General features: G+C 38.4%; 1 protein-coding gene across 1 annotated transcript in view; it reads left to right on the top strand.

Annotated features, from left to right (window-relative positions):
* Positions 1 to 22212, top strand: part of LOC114656608 (unconventional myosin-X-like) — a 441287-nt gene that overhangs the window by 270581 nt on the left and 148494 nt on the right. Inside the window, exons 19-21 of the mRNA XM_051931412.1 lie at positions 328 to 408; positions 4241 to 4365; positions 6181 to 6295. Of these exons, the coding sequence (XP_051787372.1) occupies positions 328 to 408; positions 4241 to 4365; positions 6181 to 6295 (321 nt within the window). The remainder of the gene's footprint in view (positions 1 to 327; positions 409 to 4240; positions 4366 to 6180; positions 6296 to 22212) is intronic.

Raw genomic sequence — 22212 nt, forward strand, 5'->3', positions numbered from 1 at the left:
TAGATTTACTAGATATACAAGCTGTGTTTTTGGTGTGGAAAGTGCAGTAATCAGATGAAGAAACCTTATGCTTTGTTACAAGCATATGCATGCCAGTGACTGCAGTTGCAATTTGGAATTTATAATAAAGAAACTGGACTAAACAAATACTTTGACACATTTAGGTACAAAAAAGAACAGTGTCCCTGTTGAATGCAGAGTTTAGCTGTAAATTTCTTGTACAATTTTTTTATGTGTTTTCTCCATCCGGTTTAATTCTTGTAAATGCAAGAAAGGTTGTTATGCTGCCATTCAGAGAACCTGTCCTCACTCTGCTTTTTCTTCTAGGATTCTCTACATTCCCTCATGGCAACACTGAGTGCTTCCAACCCATTTTTTGTCCGCTGCATAAAACCCAACATGCTAAAGGTTGAACTTTTTTACTCTCTTCTATAAAATAAGATTCAACTCAATTCAGTGTATTTTTGTTTAGTAACTTTTTATGTACAAACCGATAGTTCAGTTTATGTTTAGTATAATAGAGTGAATATGACATGCAGCAGAGCACAAAAGAAATTACAGGTTAATTCTTAATTTTTTTTTAATAAAATACTTAAAATGTCTGCTTTGAAGAAATTGGGAATTGTGGCATTCAGTAAGCACACATCAATTATATTCACCATGGTCTATGCATTTACTTAGAATATAATTATGATCAGTAGTCAGTGTGATATTTAAGAAGCGTTACAGTTTGATACTTAGTTAATGTACAGTGGTATACTTTAAACTTTCTCCATTTGCAGAATATGCAGTGTTGTTGGCTAGCACCTTTAACCAAGGTGACTTAAAAGATCAGGCCACAATATGGTTGTGCACATACATTTATTACAGTTGAAGCAATATCATTGCTCAAGGTCACACTGTGAGCTGGAGGAGGGATGTGAGCTGATAGCCTGATATAATAAAATGAAGGTGAATCCTTTTGCGCTGAAAGTAGCTGCTTGATCTGAAGCTTTAAACATCAGTTAAACCTGAATTTGAAATAAATTATATAAAATTTATTCAAGTTGACAAAATAAAAAGGAATGTCTTTTGAGACAAATATACTGTAAACTATAAAAATATAACTGTGCTAGATCTGGTTTTATATCTACACCAGTTCATTATGGAATTAAAATACAAGTAGGAGCAAAACTACAGTATATATGAGAAACATGCAGGGCATGCACATTAGGCTTCTGCTTGTACAAAATTGAAACCATTTAAAAATTAAACATGCTGGGAAATGTGTTTCCTAGAAAAATTAATCGGAATCATCAGTATATTTCAGAAATCAACTACATGATTGCATGAAGCTTTTTATTTGGTATATGTTTTCTATTTCAGCAAAGTTCATATGCAGAAACGTGAACAGTAAATCAGGAATGGCATGTCATGATACTTTTTAAGCAGTGTGCATTCTGTACATTTACAAAGGATCAGATCTAGATAGGATTGTGTTGCTTTCTCATAAAAGTGTTGTACAATACATACTAGACACTGCCATGTCCATAACAAGTGCCATTGTATCCCTAAAACGGGTCAAATGGCCATTCATCTAGCTGAAGCCAGTTAAAAATAGCTAAAGGTCATTACTGTGGCATTTTGGCTAATGTAGAGACAGCAACTCTCCCTGTGACATTTTAGCCTTGAATTGCTCTACTTTTCAAAACTTGGGAGACTAACTGGAAAGGAATGGCATCCTTGGTGTTTATATCCTTCATTTTATGGTTCAGGTATTTTAATTGCTGTCAAATTTGTCACACCAAGATTTCACAAGCTAATCATTTTTGTAATGTGTTCACTGTACTTTTTTCCCTTTATTTTGGCCTCACCTTAAACAAGATCCTAGATATGAAGTTAACTCAATACAAAATACATTAATACGTAAGACATAAGATAAAGGTAAAATCACAAAATAGTACTTCAGATCATCAAATAAATGCAAAATGTATTACTACAGTAGGTTTGAGGATGGCATGTATGTTATAAACAGAGCAAGCCAATACCAAAGCAAAGGATGTGGAATATACAAGAAACACATTTTTCAATACTTGGTTTAGTGACAAAAGATAGAACATCTTATTTGAGTGCCATAGAAAAATGTTTTCACCCGAGTGAGTGTATTGGTATTCACAGGGGTTATGTTGAAAATAAAAGGTTATTGTGTTTTTAGTGGTGTATTTCTCATGATCAAAACGTGTTCACACTTCATACATATAACACACATGAAAAATTAAAATTCTGTTGAACTATATTATTCATTTTTCCCACTGTAGTTCTCTACTATTTCGTATATTCATTGTAAAAACATTGTTTTGACCTATGGGAATTCAGTTTACACTATCCTCTTCTCTGTCTTCCCGCCCTTTCCTCCTCACTACTGTCAGAGTTTTTCCGTTGCTGAAAATAACAAGACAAAGATATGTTTAGACTAAAAACTGCACAGGAAAGCAAGCCAGCAGTGCAAAAATCAGAAATGCAACAGTTCTGACTAGTGTCTGAGGCTTTATCAGAGAACTCTCTTCTAGGTATGGACTACAGTGACATCAGTAAATGCCTAGGCAATACATTGAAATGCTAAATGGTGCCTTTGGGCATTGCCAGTAAGTGCACATCACTTCTCTCACCTGGCACATTCAGTGGGTCACTTTTGGCACATTCTCCCTGTTCCTTCACATTCCAAAATATGCTTTGTGATTTGAATGTTTTTACTGTTATTTTGTGTTCATAACAATTGTTTATGAGCGCTTTGAAATTGCTTCAGTTTTTTTTTGATCTGGTGCCCCCTGAATCACCAGTACGAAAAAAACCCACATAATTATGTACTGTTTGACTGATCTTGATGTCTAGTTATGCAAGATGTCAAGCTTTTTGGGGTTACCCTGTATTATTTGTTATTGTCCCATGGACCATATTTTGTGCAGGAAATTAAACCTTTATCAAAAGAGTACACCAATAGGTGTTTCGAGAAAAACTGATCAAAAGGACTTGAACATGCATGCCACATGAATGGACCCCTAATGGACTGCAGTGGATCAAAGTTACTTTCTCTCTCAAAACTTATTACAACTGAAAATGGTTAGACTTTAAACATTCAAACTGAAAAGCACACATTTTAATACTTAAAATATATATAACACAACTATTTTTTAAATATATTTTACTTCATGTAGTAAATCATTACATTTCATACAAATTCAGCCTTTTTGTATGCTATAACAACCACGCAGAGTGTACAACCAAATTTAGTGGTTTCAGAGGATATAGAATTTTTCTTTATAATAGTATAACTAGTTTGAGGATTGTGTTGAGCTTTTTTGTACTTTTTTCCATCCATGCTATAATACGTTTGATTTTGCTAGAGTCTGGTAACTTTGAAGCAGTTATAAACTAACCAGTTCTTTAAAAGCAATTCAGTTTATTACATGCAGGCCCTATTGTGAATGACTGAATGAATCAACTCAGTTGAGAAGTGACGGGTAGCTTGTCAATGAACCTAGACATATAGTGTAGCTTAGCCCTGAGCAAAACCGGTTTGTGTAATGTCATTCTGCTACATGAGATTGCTGCCAAGTGTATTTCAATTGTAGGATAATTGTAGACCTAGAATTGCTTCATCATTTATATAAAATTTGTCTGTTGGGGAAATCTTGTCCAAAAAAATAGCAACCCTTTATAAAAACAGGCATAGCTATGGAGCAAAAAGGTTATTTCCCCCTCCAACTTTTTCTCTGTTACTGCAGATTTTTTCAGGTCTTAATGCAAAATCTTATATGAATTCAAGGGCTCCCAAGTCAGCAAAGAGAACTTTTAGCTGACTAACACGCAAAGCCTGAAATCAGCCAGACCTGCTCAGTATAAACCTATTTGTCTACATCCAGCAAGCACATAATGCCATGATCAAAGAAAATTCCAAGTTATCATCTCAAGAAATATTCCCTCAAGAAATCTGCACAGAGGGTTTCAATCAATTTTGGTTATCAGAGTAAAATTAATCAGAATAAATCAAGCTGAATTGAATTTTGAGGCCTTATTTTCTTTATGTATTACTGTATATTTTACTTTTAGTTCAGTAACATTTGTATTATCCATATGTGTTTATTTCATACAACTGTGGATGATTTTATAGAGAGAATTCCTTCAATGTACAATTGTTTAAATCTGTTATTTTGGATTGTGTACCCAAAAATGGGCAGATCTGCTGATATTTCTTTTACAGATGCCAAATAAATTTGATCCTGAGGTGGTCTTAAATCAGTTGCGCTATTCCGGGATGCTGGAAACTGTTAAAATTCGTCGGGCTGGCTTTCCAGTACGCAGACCGTTCAAGGATTTCTACACAAGGTAAAATGTTAACATCCCAGATGCTAACATGGAGCTACCCGGGTTTAGCACAGTTAGAGCGGACAGAGATGTTTTTTTTTTTGTGAATTTCCCCTTGAGATTAATAAAGTGTCTGTGTGTCTTGAGTAAATTAATACATTTGGTTTCAAACAAGCCACAAGCATCTGTGAGCCAATTTACTCTTTGGGTGTACCTTATTATTTCTATTGGACTTTCTACCTCATGGAGAATGTATTCTATTTGTTGGAGCAGATGACTTGAATCATAAAAAGAAAAAAAAATAGAAAGCCTCTGTCATCACTTAAGTATCCTTCCTCTTGCACTGAGTGAATTAGTGATGGCCTTGTGATCTAGAGCTATGTTTGACTTTCCACGCCTCTGCCCGAGAGAGGAACATTTTATATTAAAAAGGAGACTGATGTGTTTGATTAAATTTGTGCTTTTTTCCCTCCCCTTTGTATTGTGGTTGAGAGAGCTTTGACATTAATGTGCTTGCATCAGCAGTATAGGACTGTATACTGTGAAGATCGTGGAACATTGGTTATCATTGCACTTTCTCAGCTCCTAGTGTCCTGTTGTTGCCTGGGTGAAAAATGCATACGTTATTGAAAATGGATGGATGTCAGTCTGTGGGATTGAGTTTTGGTGTTTTGCAATTAAGCAATTCATAAAGCTAAAAGTATTCTCAAAAACATCAAAATCATCCTAAGACAAGATCAAGCCTTTTCAATTACAAGATGTTTTTAAAATTAGAGCTATTCAATTGCATTAAGGGAGTGCTTTCTGAGGTCTTCATTCTCTTCAGTGTTCCTGCTAAGGCTCTGATTTATTTAGATTTTTTTTTTAATTGGTTCTTCCTGCAACACATTGAAGATTTTTGTTTTTTTCTTCAGGCTCAGAGACGCCACATTGTAAATAACATGGATAAGACTGTGCAGGATTTGTCAGGACTGTGATTTTATGTTGCTCGACGTTTTTGGACCTCATAAATATAGGTTAATTTTTATTGAACACTTAACACAATATTTATAGTGTGAGAAAAGAAAAGCCTAAAATTTACCACCAAAATTACAGCCAGTAATTCAGTTTTTAGTAGGTTAATTTAATGGGTCTCGTTGTTAACACCATTCAGTATTATATTTTTTTTAAATGCTAAAGAGTCCTTGATTTGACATGCCCCTTCAGGATATGTCAGAGGAATTGCAAATATATCCACTGGCAGATAATCCTCCTCCTGGAATTCTCATGCAATATGGTAGCCTTCATCACTACAGCTGAGGAGTCCTGAAACTGTGTGTGTAGCATTTGGTGCATGACACCGGCTTACTCTTAGACATACTCTATTATGTTGTGTGTTGTGTTTGAGGATTTTTTTGTTTTTTTTTTTTTTTTTTATATGAATGTCCCCTTCCTTTTTTCCTTTGGAATGCAGGTAGATGGATTGAACTTTTTTTTTAGGCAGATAGTGTACAGTACACACCAGATAGGAATAAAAGACTTTACAGAAAATTGAATGAATTGTCCAGTAATGCTTCCATTAATTCTTCTGTTGTAAGATGTACATATTCATATCAAATTTAGGAAAAGCTTTTCTGGGATTTATATGGTAATTTAACGTGTCATTTTCAATAGTTCGATTGTATCATCTTATTACATGCACACCACTCAAGATTTAATGAAGATTGATTTGTAACTGAAGGTGTCCTCAATCCTTTCTTGGAAAAAGTGTCTAAAAAGGCTCAAGCATGTTAATTAAATATTTAATATTTGTATTTTATTTGAGTCTTGAGTATTATTTTCCTGTCCTATTTTCAGGTACCATATGTTACTTAAAGAAAAACGGACAGTTGGAGATGAAAATAAGATGTGCACAATGCTGCTGAAAATATTTGACAGCAAAAGCACAGAGTGGCAAATGGGAAAGACTAAGGTAGGGAATTTTGATTTTGAAATACTGTCAACTGTTTTCTCCACCCATTCTCATTTTTTCTTTTTCTATCATAAATTTATTCACTGCCTTCCTGCACCCGCTTTGTCTGCTTTGGAAATTATTCTTCCCTTTATCTACTTTACTAAATGAACTCAAGAGGAACTGAAACCAGTCCTGCAGGAATCATCCCTGGATGGGGAATGGGTCCATCAATGGTAGTACTCATTCACAATGGGATAATTTGTAGTCATCAGTCAAAGTAACATGCATGTCTTTTGGATACGGTCGACATGCAAACTCCACATACACCAGCAGTGGCATCCTTGTTCCTGTAGCTGTAAGGCATCAGCGCTTGCCACTGTCCCACTGTGACACACTCTGTTGGTATCAACTGTAACCTGAATCCTGTAAAATTTGCATTTTTATCAGAACCTTGCTCCTGGACCAGTGGTACATTAATAAAATTCCAAAACCTGCTTAATCCAATTGAAGAACTGACTCTGGTTAGAGTAGAAGTTCACCACAGGAAGTATTATGTTGATTAATGTTAGCTGCATGTTGGGGAAAAATGTTATGCCCACAACGTACATCAAGTTTAGCTGCCCTGTCCTGCTGGGATTAGGTTTAAGAACATGTGTTAAAGTGAACTAACGAACTGGAGACATACAAGTCAAGAAAACATCAATCAGTTGTAAAATGGTAAATGTTAGAGGCAATTTTGTAAGGCTTATTTTTCAGTTCTAAGATCTTTGCATTCATTCAAACAGGAACTCTTTCTCACCTTTTGTGTAACAGAGATCATGTGAAAGATTTTTTTTTTTTGCACAGTTTGAGATTGTGAAATTATGTTCAGTATTTTTAGCAGCAATGAAATCTGTCATCTTTCCTGAACTAGCTTTCTGGACACTATTTAAAGGCAAATTTTCCCATAAAAATGGTTTTCCAGTAAAGTTTCAAGAGTTCAGCTTATATTAATAAATGCCATTATTCTCTGGCGAGAAGTCATCAAAGGCTTCAGACTATCCTGTGGTTGCCACATTCCTGTCTCAATGCAAATTCTGAGCTCGCTTCCGCCCCTTCTCCCTTTTTCAGTCCTCATCACTTTTCCTTTGAAAATCTTATACTCTGTTTCATTTGATAGCATGACTTTTTTTTTCCCCCTCCCATTCGTCACAAAAGTAACTGAGGGCTATTTAGAAAAAAATAACTAAACAGGACAAAGATGGTCTTCACTAATGGTTTATATCAGCTGTATATACTGTATTCTATATCTCTCGCTATATATATATATATATATATATATATATATATATATATATATATATATATATATATATATATATATATATATGTAAAATGTGTGTGTGGGTGTATGTATGTATGTATGTATAGTGAATTCATACCCTTTTGCTTGCATTTTGTTATATTGCAACCTTAAAATAAAATCATTTAATTTTGTTTTTCCCTTGTCAAACAACATTGAATACCAAAGAATACCAAGCCAAAAACAGGATTTTAGAGATTTTTACAAATGTATTAAAAATAAAAGATATATATCACTTTGACTCAAGTATTTAGACTCTTTGCTGTGACACTGGAAATTTGGTTCCGGTGCATCATCATTGAGGGGTATCTGCACCTTCTTTATAGTTCACTTGTGATCAATTCCACAATTGGACATGATTAGGAAAGGCACACACGTCTATAAAATGTTCCACATCTAAAAATGTGTATCAGAGCAAAAACCAAGCCATGAGATTGAAGGAACTGTCAGCAGAGCTTAGAGGCAGGATTGTGTCAAGGCATAGATCTGAGGAAGGCTACAAGAAATGTGAATGTCCCAAATGGCCCAGTCAGAGCCTGAAACTGAACCTTTTCAGAATGTTTCTACTGCATACCTCAATTTCTATCTGTTATATAAAGCTGAATGTGTGTTTATCTGTATGCCAGTTATGCAAATCCACACTGCTGAAACTATGTCCATGAGATTTTGCCTAGATTCCCCTTTTGTACAGGGGAAGACTACAGGCAGTGTTATGCTCTGAATTTTTTTCACATTATTTTTTTAGTGACCACACCTACACTTTACTAGAGAAGTTCACCTAAGAAGCATTTTTGGGACTTGGCATTGATTTGCAGACTTGCTGTCTATGTTGGGTTTAGTCAATTAAATATTAGTTTGTGGCCAAAATGTTTCCCCTTGGCAAATGTATTTATTGACTACAGCTGCACTTTATTCCACCTTGGGCAATGCTGGTTACCCTTGCTAATTTAGTATTTTAAGGAAATTTAATTTGAATGCTACTGGTGTTCTCTCAACCTTCACACAGCTAATCGGTGTATTTAGGATGTTCCTTTATAATGAGTGCTGAGGTAATGGCTCTTTCTAACATTATGTAGATTCTTTAAAGAGTAATGCTTTGTTATGTTGTGCCGAAATTATACATGCTGTTCAGTCTCTAAAATTTGCACACTTACTTTTGCTGCTTACAACCTAGAGATATAATTGTAGAAATCCACTGGAAAACATGTTTACTGAACCACAAGTTAACTTTTTCTCCCCTCTGACATGGTACTTTTTCTATTAATCTCAATTGTTGAATACTAAAAGTTTAAGAAATGAAGTAGTGTTTAAAGAAATAGCAGAATTTAAAATAAAGATATAAATAAAATAATCCACTGATAGCTGGTATTTTTTTGGATACTGTGCTTTTGCACTCGTTTTCATCACAAGTTACTTTACAAAGCAAAAAAGAGGCTAATTCAAGGTAACAAGGCTATCTACAAGGTCACACAATTTACTGAATCATGAGTGAATAAGAGCAGGTTGCTTATACCATATATAGTATAGTTAACATAAGTTTTTCAGAGTGACTTGAATGTGATCTTTAATTGGAAAGACCTAAGGATAGAGCTCTGGGGAGTCACCAAAAGCATTTAAAATATTTTATAGACCGACATCAAATCAAATGTCCACGCTTTTGTAAGCATAGGTTGTAAGAGCAAATCAATGATAATGGGCAATGTAGGTCACATGTGTTTGTATATATTCATTGTCTATTTCTGTTTAAGGGTGGCATGGTGCCACAGTGGTTAACACGACTTCTGTTCAAGAGTCCTGGTTATGCCTGGTCACTGTTTGTTTGAAGTTTAGACATTCTCCCCTTTATATGCGCTTTCCCCCTACATCTCTAAAGCTGTACGGGTTAGAATACTTGGTTTCTAATCTTGTCTTGTATGAGTGAGCCCTGTGATGGATAAGGTTGCTGTCCAGTGCTGGTTCCTGGCTTGTGCCAGAATCTGTCAATGTAGGCTTCAACTCCCCAAAACTGAGATTTGAATTAAGGTTTTGACAATGTTATGTTGTTTCCCAATTTAGTATTGAAGGATTATATGAATTAGGAATTAAAATGATGTGAAAAAAGAACACAACTGAATGGGGGTTGCTTTTTGTCAGCAATTCCGACTTAAACCCACCCAAACCATAACAGTATCAACCTGTTTGATACTTATTGTCATCCTGCGTTTTATTTTATGAGTAATCCAATTTCTAATACAAACAAACATGTATAGTATAAGCTATAGAGGCAGTATAGCACCGTCATGTATATTGCTTTTCACCCTTCTGCATGAGTGCACCATTTTATAAAAAAAAGAAAAAAAAAACACCTTTCCTGTTGCCAAATTAATTTTCATTCAAGCAGTTTTGTCAGGTGTGGAGATATGCCTTAAAACAGATGTGCTTTGTTTAATTTTTATTGTTTGTTTAACTTTAGCAATTGATGATGTCAACTGAAACTAAATTGCTGCAGCTTTCATTAGTAAATACGAGTTCTGGTAACCTGAGACTATAATGCATGCGTTATGAAGCTTAGTTAGATACCGCAGATCAGTATTTGATCCTTCTGTAGGTGGAATAGGGAATAGTATTATTTGCACCTTGTTAAGCTGATGTCACATTATGCAACTTCTAGTTGTGGTGTATGTCAGATTTACCAACCGCAGTTGCTGATCTTGTTGCCACACTATGTCCATTTTAAATGACTGAAAGTCACTGCTTATATATTTACCAAGTAAGTGCTGACCTTCCAGCACAGTCGTGTTCACCTCTCTTTTGAACGCTAATAGCATGCTTTCTGATGGAGCTGACACAGTGCAAAGGGTTAACAGCAGTTTTTGCCCCCCCCCCCTTTTTTTTCTTTTATTTTTCTAACTGTTGTGGTATTTAAAACAGAAGACATCAGACAGATAAGCTTCTCTTCTGTTTCCATATTCCTTGTCTCCACATTAAATGCATTGTACTTCCAGATCAGTATTCATTGGTTGTTCACTTTCATGCACACAGTCAACACCTATGACTAAAGACTTGGACAGAGGCAGTGGTGCTGTAAGAATTATATTTCTGGACTTCTCTAGTGCCTTCAACACCATCCAACCTCTGCTCCTTAGGGACAAGCTGACAGAGATGGGAGTAGATTCATATCTGGTGGCATGGATCGTGGACTATCTTAGACAGACCTCAGTATGTGCGTCTCGGGAACTGCAGGTCTGACATTGTGGTCAGCAACACAGTAGCGCCGCAAGGGACTGTACTTTTCTCCGGTCCTGTTCAGCCTATATACATCGGACTTCCAGTACAACTCAGAGTCCTGCCACGTGCAAAAGTTCGCTGATGACACTGCTATCGTGGGCTGCATCAGGAGTGGGCAGGAGGAAGAGTATAGGAACCTAATCAAGGACTCTGTTAAATGGTGCGACTCAAACCACCTACACCTGAACACCAGCAAAACCAAGGAGCTGGTGGTGGATTTTAGGAGACCCAGGCCCCTTCTGGACCCCGTGATCATCAGAGTTGACAGTACAGAGGGTGCAGACCTATAAATACCTGGGAGTGCAGCTGGATGATAAATTGGACTGGACTGCCAATACTGATGCTCTGTTCAAGAGAGGACAGAGCCGACTATACTTCCTTAGAAGGCTGGCGTCCTTCAACATCTGCAGTAAGATGCTTCAGATGTTCTATCAGACGGTTGTGGCGAGCGCCCTCTTCTATGCAGTGGTGTGCTGGGGAGGCAGCATAAAGGACGCCTCACGCCTGGACAAACTGGTGAGGAAGGCAGGCTCTATTGTAGGCATGGAGCTGGACAGTTTGACATCTGTGGCAGAGCGACAGCACTGAGCAGGCTCCTGTCAATCATGGAAAATCCACTGCATCCACTAAACAGTGTCATCTCCAGACAGAGGAGCAGCTTCAGCGACAGACTGCTGTGAATGTCCTGCTCCACTGACAGACTGAGGAGATCGTTCATCCCCCAGACTATGTGACTCTTCAATTCCACCTGGGGGGTTAAACGTTAACATTATACAAAGTTATTGTCTGTTTTACCTGCATTTTTTATCACTCTTTAATATTGTTTCTTTATCAGTATGCTGCTGCTGGAGTATGTGAATTTCCCCTTGGGATTAATATAGTATCCTATCTATCTATCTATCTATCTATCTATCTATCTATCTATCTATCTATCTATCTATCTATCTATCTATCTATCTATCTATCTATCTATCTATCTATCTCTCTATCTCTCTATCTCTCTATCTCTCTATCTCTCTCTCTCTCTCCTGAGTCATTGTGTATGTCACATTGCACAACTGGGAGCACAACACTGACAGCCTGTGACTTGTGAAGATTAAGTAAATGAAGGTCACGACTGAAAATTAGTGACAAAGTCGCATAATTTGACATACCCTTTTACTAAATTAGAATTAAATGTTGGACAGCTGCTTGTGTAAATTTAAACAGAGGCTGATAAAAAGTATCCATCAGTTTTCCTTGTCAGTCACTTAGGTTGGTTATGTGTGCTTCTTAAAAGAATAAATGTGTCAGTAATGGTGATGATGTAAGGTCACAAATTATATTTAAAACTAGGGGGCTCCGCCCCCTGCTCGCTTCGCTCGCCAACCCCTGGTCTTGGGTAACCCGAAATACATTTGATAGAGATTATTGTCTTTCTTGGTGATTGTTACATATGTATCATGTTCACTGCCACAATATCTGTAGGTCTATGTAATATATGTAAATGACAATAGCAGTTTAATTGTTATGTTATGTAGGTATAGATGTGTAGATCTATGTATGAGATATATTGGAGTGTAAAGGTGTAGATGACGTATATAGGAAGTACAGATATACACAACATTTGTAGTATAGATGGCGTGTTGTCCATGAAGGAGGTTTCCTTGGTATGGAGTTATTATAATCTTAACGTTAACGTCACATGAATGCCGAACTCTTGAGAAGGCTACATAAAGTTGTCCATGTCTAAATACAGGCTCAGAGAGGTAATAATAATAATAATTCATTACATTTATATAGCGCTTTTCTCAGTACTCAAAGCGCTATCCACACAGGGAGGAACCGGGAAGCGAACCCACAATCTTTCACAGTCTCCTTACTGCAAAGCAGCAGCACTACCACTGCCGACTCTGTCCATGGTCTGTCTTTCGGATTTGTTGATTGTCATGGCAAATGCAGCTTTAATGGGAGATTGGTGTCGTTTAAGTGAACAGTATTGTTATCAACCATTAATAATGTATCACTGTAATGTGCTTCACATATGCTGTGTAGTTTGGACGTTTGGGGATTCCGTCCGTATAATACGGAGGGTTCGTTTATTCATATTATACCTCTGGTGTCGTGTGTGTGTTCTCTGTGGTTGTCGTTGTAGGCGCTCCGTACTGTGTCGGGTTCGACCATGCTGTGGTTTGTGGACATTTGGGGACTCCGTACTTTCTGTGGTTTGACTGTGGGGCGGGACGCCGAGGCTTCTTGTGTTTGTTACTTCCGTGAGTACTTATAATATTGTATTACTGTAATGTGATTTACATATGCTGTGGAGTCCGGATCTTTGGGGCGTCTGTACTATCCTGGGGTTTTGGCTGCGGTGTTCTAGACGTGCGTTGTAGGTGCCTGCACCTTCCGTACTATGTCGGGTCTGACTATGCCGTGTAGTGTGGGCGTGTACGGTTCCGTACTCCTCCATCTGGTCTCATATCTGTGTGTTCTGTGGTTGTACTGTTAGTAATGTATCACTGTAATGTGCTTCACATATGCTGTGTACTCTGGGCGTTTGGGGATTCTGTCCGTGTAATACGGAGTGTTAGTTTATTAATATTATACCTCCGGTGCCGTGCGTGTGTTTTATGTGGTTGTCGTTGTAGGCGCATGCACCCTCGTACTATCTCGGGTTTGACCATGCTGTGTCTTGTGGACGTTTGGGGACTCCGTACTCTCTCCGGTTTGATTGTGGGGCGGGACGCCGAGGCGTCTTGTGTTTGTTTTTTCTGTGAGTACTCATATTATTGTATTACTGTAATGCGATTCACATATGCTGTGGAGTCCGTATCTCTGGGGCTTCTGTACCATCTCGGGGTTTTGCCTGCGGTGTGTTAGACACGCGATGTAGGTTTGCGGTTTATGTGGTTGTCGTTGTAGGCACATGCACCCTCCGTACTATCTCGGGTTTGACTATGCTGTGTCTTGTGGACGTTTGGGGATTCTGTACTCTCTCCAGTTTGATTGTGGGGGCGGGACACCGAGGCGTCTTGTGTTTGTTTTTTCTGTGAGTACTCATATTATTGTATTACTGTAATGTGATTCACATATGCTGTGGATTCCGTATCTCTGGGGCTTCTGTACCATCTCGGGGTTTTGCCTGCGGTGTGTTAGACGCGCGTTGTAGGTTCGCGGTGGATTATCTGTCTGTTTAACACAGAGCGTTTGTTTATTAATATTATACCTCCCGTGCCGTGTGTGTGTTTTATGTGGTTGTCGTTGTAGGCGCATGTGCCCTCCGTACTATCTCGGGTTTGACTATGCTTTTTCTTGTGGACGTTTGGGGACTCCGTACTCTCTCCGGTTTGATTGTGGGGCGGGACACCGAGGCGTCTTGTGTTTGTTTTTTCTGTGAGTGCTCATATTATTGTATTACTGTAATGTGATTCACATATGCTGTGGAGTCCGTATCTCTGGGGCTTCTGTACCATCTCGGGGTTTTGCCTGCGGTGTGTTAGACGTGCGTTGTAGGTTCGCGGTGGATCAGACTTCGCTTGCGCCTTCCATACTATCTTTGTGGACCTTTGCGGACTCCGTAGTGTCTTCCGTTTGACTCTGGGGTGCAGTGCAGAATCCTCTTTTCTGTGTGGCTATGTTGTTAGTCGTTAGCTATGGGCGCGTTGTTGCTTCATGTCTTATTTACGTTAGTTGAGCTGTTTCGTTTTTGAGCCATAACTCCTTCGTTCATGGTGGATCAGAATTCGCTTGCGGTTTATAAGACGCGCGCTGTAGGCGCCTGCGCACTATGTCTCCTGGGTCCATCGCCATGTACCTGCGTCTGTGCCTTCCGGTTTACCGAGACCTGCGTCTGTGCCTTCCGGTTTACCATTCTCGGTTAGTAATATGGATAACCACCCAGCAAGAGCAGCCCTAAAAAAAAAAAAAATATATCTTAGTTGTGTAATTTTAAAATGGTTGACACATCGCATGTCTGCATAAACCTTTATCACAATTATATAACTGCTCTCTTTCCTTTATCAAGTCGTGTCATTTTGATTGGAATTTGCTTATAAAATTTATACTGCATGTGCTTTAAGTATTAGGAAGTCCGCTTACCAGGAAGGGGAGTTCGGAACCTGGTTTTTAATTATGACTTGCAGGAAAACTGTCAAAGAGCATTGGTCAAATGTATTGGTTATAGCAGAATGAATTTAGGAGTGTCTGCTTTAAACTGTCTACTTCACCATGCTTTGTGTTTAGTTATGTTTGAGAGTCTGCAGTATTTAACTTTGTGTTCTACTGTCAAATACCCAGAATTAATTATAAATATAAAGCCTGACATTACTCTTGTCAGATTACCGTATAGAAGCAAAATAACCAAGTAGGCTAGGCTAATTTAGCAAAATACTTTGTCACAATGCAAGCAAAATCTTGTAAAATTAATAATAGTTTTATTTAATTAATGATTTAAAAAATGCAAACTAAATTTTTGCCAATTTAACAATCACATAACTACATTTTTCATTTATCTCTTTGTCATTCAGTACGTAGTTGTATTTTTGCATGGTGTTAGTCTCTTCAGTTTAATTCAGTTAACTTCTTTTCATAAAGCTTCTCATTTTTAATGAGAATGGTCTAAAGTGAATAATAAGTGGCTAATTAGAACCTGTCATTTATACTGTCTGCTCATCACAAGTGAACAACCCTTTTGTAAATAGCTGCATCCAAATAACTGAGGTCTGTCTGTAAGATAGTCCACGATCCATGCCACCAGGTATGAATCTACTCCCATCTCTGTCAGCTTGTCCCTAAGGAGCAGAGGTTGGACTGTGTTGAAGGCGCTAGAGAAGTCTGGAAACAAAATTCTTACAGCACCACTGCCTCTGTCCAAGTGGGAGAGGGATCGATGTAGCATATAGATGATGGCATCCTCCGCTCCCACCTTCTCCTGATATGCAATCTGCAGAGGGTCGAGGGTGTGTTGAACCTGTGGCCTCAGGTGGTGAAGCAGCAGCCTCTCCATGGTCTTCATCACATGTGACGTCAGAGCAACAGGCCGGAAGTAATTCAGCTCACTAGGACGTGATACCTTTGGGACTGGGGTGATGCAAGATGTTTTCCAAAGCTTCGGGACTCTCCCCTGTTCCAGGCTCAGGTTGAAGATGTGCTGTAGAGGACTCCCCAGCTCCGATGCACAGACCTTCAGCAGTTGTGGTGATACTCCATCTGGACCCGCTGCTTTGCTGGTACGAAGTCTCCTCAGCTCTCTGCTCACCTGTGTTGTTGTAATTGTGGGTGGGGATGTCTCTCCTATGCTGGTATCAGCAGAAGGAAGTCTGGAGGGTGCAGTACTCCGAGGTGAGAGTGAGAGTGTGTTAGGGTGGTCAAACCTGTTAAAGAAGTTGTTCATTTGGTTTGCTCTCTTCACGTCTCTCTCGATGGTGGCACCCCGCTTCGAGCTGCAGCCAGTGATGATCTTCATCCCATCCCACACTTTCTTCATGCTGTTATTCTGCAACTTCTGCTCCAGCTTTCTCCTGTACTGCTCCTTCGCCGCCCTGAGCTGGACTCGGAGTTCCTTCTGCACGCGCTTCAGCTCATGCTGATCACCACCTTTAAAAGCCCTTTTCTTCTGGTTCAAAAGGCCCTTGATGTCACTTGTAGTCCATGGCTTGTTGTTAGCATAGCAGCGTACAGTTCTTACTGGAACTACAATGTCCATACAGAAGTTGATGTAGTCAGTAGTGCAGTCAACAACCTCCTCAATGTTCTCACTATGTGATCCCTGTAGGATACCCCAGTCTGTAGTTCCAAAGCATTCTCTCAGAGCCTTCTCTGCCTCAGGGGACCACTTCCTTAATGAGCATGTGGTTGTAGGTAGGACCCTCACTCTTGGTTTGTAGTGAGGCTGAAGCAGAACCAGGTTATGATCTGCAGTCAGTGGGGTGGTGCTGTATGCGTCTTTAACGTTTGCATACAGTAAATCAATAGTCTTATTTCCCTGGGTGTTACAGTCCACATACAGGGAGAAGGCAGGTAATGTTTTGCCCAGCATCACATGGTTAAAGTCTCCAGCGATTAGCACAAGCGCCTCAGGGTGCTGCGTTTGTAACTTAGCAACAGCAGAATGGATGATGTCACTCTCTGTCTCCACGTCCGCCCAAGGAGGGTTGTAAACAATAACAACAATGATGTGTCCAAACTCTCTGGGCAAGTAATAGGGATGCAAACTTATGGCCAACAGTTCGATGTCCTTGCAGCAAGTGGAGACTTTGACGTTACCATGTCCAGAGTTACACCACTGTGTATTAACATAGAGAGTGAGTCCTCCTCCTCTGTGCTTCCCGCAGGTACCTGCATCTCTGTCCGCTCTAACTGTGCTAAACCCGGGTAGCTCCACGTTAGCATCTGGGATGGTGGTAGTTAGCCACGTTTCGCGTTTTAATTAAGGGATGTTCCAGTTGAAAATTCCGACTAGGACCTTGGAAACTCAGAATTCCCCTTTCAAGTGGAACGTAGCATTAGCCACTACATCAGACTGTAAGATTTTCTGTTCATGCTTCAGAGAGGATGAAATCGGGATCACTTGTGGCATTTTCCAAAATAGTAGTCCAGATCTGTACAGTTTCTGAGGCAATGGAACTTTATCCACTCTGTTTAGTTTCCACTAAATCAAAGTTATTGCCGTTTGCTACATTGGACTCAATCCAGAACAGCTTCTAATGAGGCTGTCCGACACAGAGTTTGTCCACTTCTGTAAAAATTATGTAAAGAACATTTTGTATGTTATATGAGCTTTGGAAAGTGAAATTTTGTTTTATGCCTTTCAAATTCTTGTCTGTTGTCTGTCAGCTGCTGTGTGTATTATATTTGTCAATTTATACACTACAGTATTTGATACTTGCACTTGGAAGTTAATTAATCTTTCCCAATTTAAATAGTAAACCAAAAGACTGTAAAAATGCAAAATCCAGATTAGCCATACCCTGTCTTTTAAGACCGTGTCAAATTACAAGGCTTCTGGTTGGCGAGGATTTCAAACTTAATGACTGCCATTGTTGGCTCTTGACGCAGTCAGGATGTCAGATTACAGAAGGGTATCACAGGTGATGACAAATTACATGACTCTGTGGTGACTTTTCAGGATAGGATCATTCCCTTTTCTGACAGCCAATAATATGCTGCCTGACAGATCTGGTGCTGTACGGATACATCCCAGATACATCAAATTTAGCCAGTGTCTTTTTTTATATTCTGACATAGTACGTAAAATAGAAAACGTCAGACAGATGAGCCACTCTTCTGTTTGCAATGTCTAAAACACCCACATTCCTTATTCCTTGTAGCTCTGGGTGAGCACTCGTTTGTTGTCAGTTCTCGTTCATGCAGAGCTCCCCATATGACTAACCTGTTTGATTTTGTCGGGGCAAGTCACAAGCTGGATGGACTGAGTTGATGTGGTTGTCAGACTATATGGTTGCTAAACATGGGACTCCTTCCAACTTGCTAAGACCAATTAAATGAAGTATACATCTGAAAATAACTGGAAAAATCATAAAATGTAATGGGGCCTTTATGTTAACAAAAATATTTTAATTTTGTTTCCATATGCACCTGCAACTAGTTGCTCCTGCTCTGTGGAATATGTTAAATCTTGGTGATTTAAGATGATAGCCACTTACTATCTCTTGCCTATTTTCTTTCTACAATCCAAAAATACCCCTCCTGGCCAGATACACATAAAAGCGCATTGTTAATATGAACACACCAACATAAAAAAATAGTTTATTTTCAAAGTCTAGAGCTTCCACCTTCTTTGCACTTTACATGATAAAACTACAACCAGTTTGTCTGTCTACTTCAATAATTTTTCCGCTCTGTTCTAAAGGGGCCCCAAGTATTCTGCTATGCCAGCATTCAATGCATTTACATGGACACCCATAACCCAGATAAGACTGAAACCTTTTTTCTTAAAAATCAATGTTTACTTACACACATAATCTTCTGGAGGTCTCCTTTGTCAAAATACTCCAACATCGTTAAACTTCAAAAAAAGAAAAAGCATGAAGCCTGCAATGATTTTCTTTTGTTTTACAAGTACATGTACTCCTCCTTGTGCTGTGAAGTAAGTAATATATGTCCCCTTTTCATGTCTCAGACCTGAGCCCCGATGAGCTGTGTTATAGACACTGGCCTGCCTCTCTGTGAAATCAAATAGCTGAATAAGCACTAAGCTGACACTTAATTAATATTTCTCTGTTACCAGATTGCACTCAGCACACTCTTTTCTCCTTGGCTCTGTAAAGAACCAGTACATATTCTTTTTGACCTATACCCAGTGCTGCTGCAATAACAACGGAGGTATTTTTACTTTTGTAAAATAAGTGTTGGGTTTGGTTACTTGTTACATTAAAAAGTAATTGGACTATGTAACACAATTACTTTTAACACACTACTGATCCTGACATCATGCTGCTTAACTTAGCATGATACTTTCAGTTCATCAATTTAAATTTAGCAATTTCTGAAATATTGAGACAGATTATTTCAAACAGGAAAAGGAACAATGCGATCACCTGAATATTTGCCTCTGGAAATTGACCTTTGTGGACGCTATTATCTGTGGCTGCGTGTGCGAAGACAACACTTCAGCAGGCGAACAGAGTGCAACAGACGCGTGCAGGATACAAAATCCATAACTGCAAACCTTGTTAAGGGTTTACAAGGCCACCTAACTGGTTTACTGGCAGGGAAACCTGTGCCTGTTAACCAGGTTTTTTGGAGACTAATAACCCGGTTTCTCTAACCGTAATAGGGGTTTGCATGGCATTTTAAAAACTGTGTTTCTGCTAATAGAGTTATTAAAACACATGTAGATGTACTGATTGTTGGGTAACTTATTACCTTTACTGCAATTCTGTACAATGTATATAGCTGGCACTCAGCAATTGTGTCCCTGTATCAGACAAAACAGGAGCAGATAATGGATAGATGGAAAGGAACTAGAATTTGCTCTCTGAAATATTGCTTAAAATTGTTTTTTTCTTTCTATACTCTTTTGGATACTGCATCTTGTACTTAGTGTAATGAAATGAGAATGGGCTGCCATGTCTAATTTTGCGATTCAGAGACGAGTGCGTTCTTGTTTAAGATTAGTGAAGAGCGTGGCTACTTTAACTTGTTCTGCTTTTTCTCTTTAACATTGCGTTCAGCCGTGCATGAGTTGAAAGGAGTTGAGAAGGAATCCTCAGGCACAGGCATGAACTGTTGTGTGCGCACACACATGCACAGTGTGCAGGCCTTAACAGTAAAATATTAGAGCTGACTGATTTGGATATGCTTCAGTGATTGTTCTTCTATAAAATAGCTCCATTGTTGTATTACGAGGTCAGGGGTGGCTGACTTCCCCCACTCAGCTCTTATTTGTTTTCTGCAGGTCGCAGTTAATAATGTATCCAAGGTTGCTCATTTTAACCCATTCAAGCTCACTCTTTGGCCTGTTCTGAAAATTCTTCTGGCATCCTCTAAGTGGATTTTAACTCTGTTTTATTATATTCTGAAATAACTTTCAAATCTCAACACTGTCAAGTATGAGTCCTGGTGCCAGCAGCCTCAACCAACTTAATATATAGTGAATGATACTCTTGGAAACAGGTATGATTAGTAAAATACAGTGATTGTGCAATTTTATTACATACTCTGGTACAAGGACTGGATGACAATGAGCCCACTGGAATTAAATATACAGCTAAAACAGATTTCTAAGTAACTACAATAAATTACATTGGTAGTCTGTAATTTGGGACATGACATCCACATTCATTTTCATTCTTTTCACCATGTCTTCTTTTCATCTTTTTCTACAATCCGAGGTATTCAAGGTTGAATTTGAGGTACAGTATATTTACCTACCACACTAGAAATTGTGGCAGTGTCTCACTCCTTCATTGCACTTTTCATTTTGTTTTGTGTTATGCTGTCAATAAATTAACTTGTAGGCCTATGTTTCCAAGACAGAATTTATGAGAAAATGCTGTGAGTGAGATAATTGAACATTGCTGCTAGCCATCACCGGAGTTATTGCAAACCTAAAAAGAGATTATTGGTGATCTTATGTGGAACCCCGCTCTGGATCACTAATGAATCCTGCTTGCCAGCATCAAGAAACAGGTCCTCAATTTCATGATCCTGAAAGAGAAGCATACTGGGATCTTTGGCAGATGTTCCACTCTGTTAGCAAGATGGGAGTCCTAATATGCTACAGGTTTCTGAGAGTCCCATCTCAATAGCCTTTTTAAGAGCCATTTCCTAGTTACATAAGATTCATAAATATTTTACTAGATGACAATGCATAATCTATGGGAGGTTCCTAAAACTCCCATAAGTTGAGTTAAATTGGTATATTCTAGCTATTTCTAACTTCTTTGACTAAATATTATTCTCAGTTAGTGACCAGCCTTGCCCATGTGTAAGTCGTAGAGGGCACAAGGTTTTAAACCGTGCCTGTGCCTATGGACCTTTGAAGTGTGTGAATTAACTCTTAAGAAAACAGCGATTATTTAAGTGTTGTGCCGTACGTTTAAAGCATACAGAAGAAGAAGCTAAGAATCTTTAAGCATATAAGAAGTTAAGAATCTTTAAATATAGAAGAAGTAGTAAAGAACTTTTAAGTACAGAAAAAGCTAAGGTTTCTCAAGAAAAGCTAAGTTTAAAAAAGATAAATTTTTCTTTTTTTCTTTTTTTTTTTTTGCCTTTTATTCTACGTGTGTAACTACTTTTTTCTTTATTCTTGTGTGGATTATTTGCTTTTAACTTTCACTAAATATTTTTAAAACAAACTTTTGGACTGAGAAATTTCTTTCGGCACACAGTTTACCTATGCTTGATCTCGCCTTATACTACGGTGGCTACAGTCTTAGTTGATAGACTGATAAGGATTTTTGAGAGTAATGCCCTGGTCACAGTTGACAAACATGGTTAACTGCTTAAGTTAAATGAGATCATGATGGAGATTCATAGAAGTGCCTTCACACCAAGACTGCTAAATACACACCATTTACATTTTTAGAACATTAGAACTTTAGTTGGTGGACTTTTTTCTAACTGTGCTTTATAATGTATGTTCTTGGTTTCTTCTAAGTTTTTTTCAGTGGTGCTTTTCAATAATTAAAAGGCAAGGCACACATGATTAGGATTTTATGTGTGGTTTTGGCACATTAAATTAGTGTGTGTTTATTTGTTAAGACTGCAGTAGTAAAAGGAAAGCTTCCTGTCTATTTTATGCTGACTTCTCACCTTTGCTGCTTGTGCTGCGCTCTGCTGATAAACAATTCTATTGATGATTGAAGGGCATATTCATTTTGTC

Source organism: Erpetoichthys calabaricus, chromosome 8 (assembly GCF_900747795.2).
Source record: "Erpetoichthys calabaricus chromosome 8, fErpCal1.3, whole genome shotgun sequence".
NCBI lineage: Eukaryota > Metazoa > Chordata > Cladistia > Polypteriformes > Polypteridae > Erpetoichthys > Erpetoichthys calabaricus.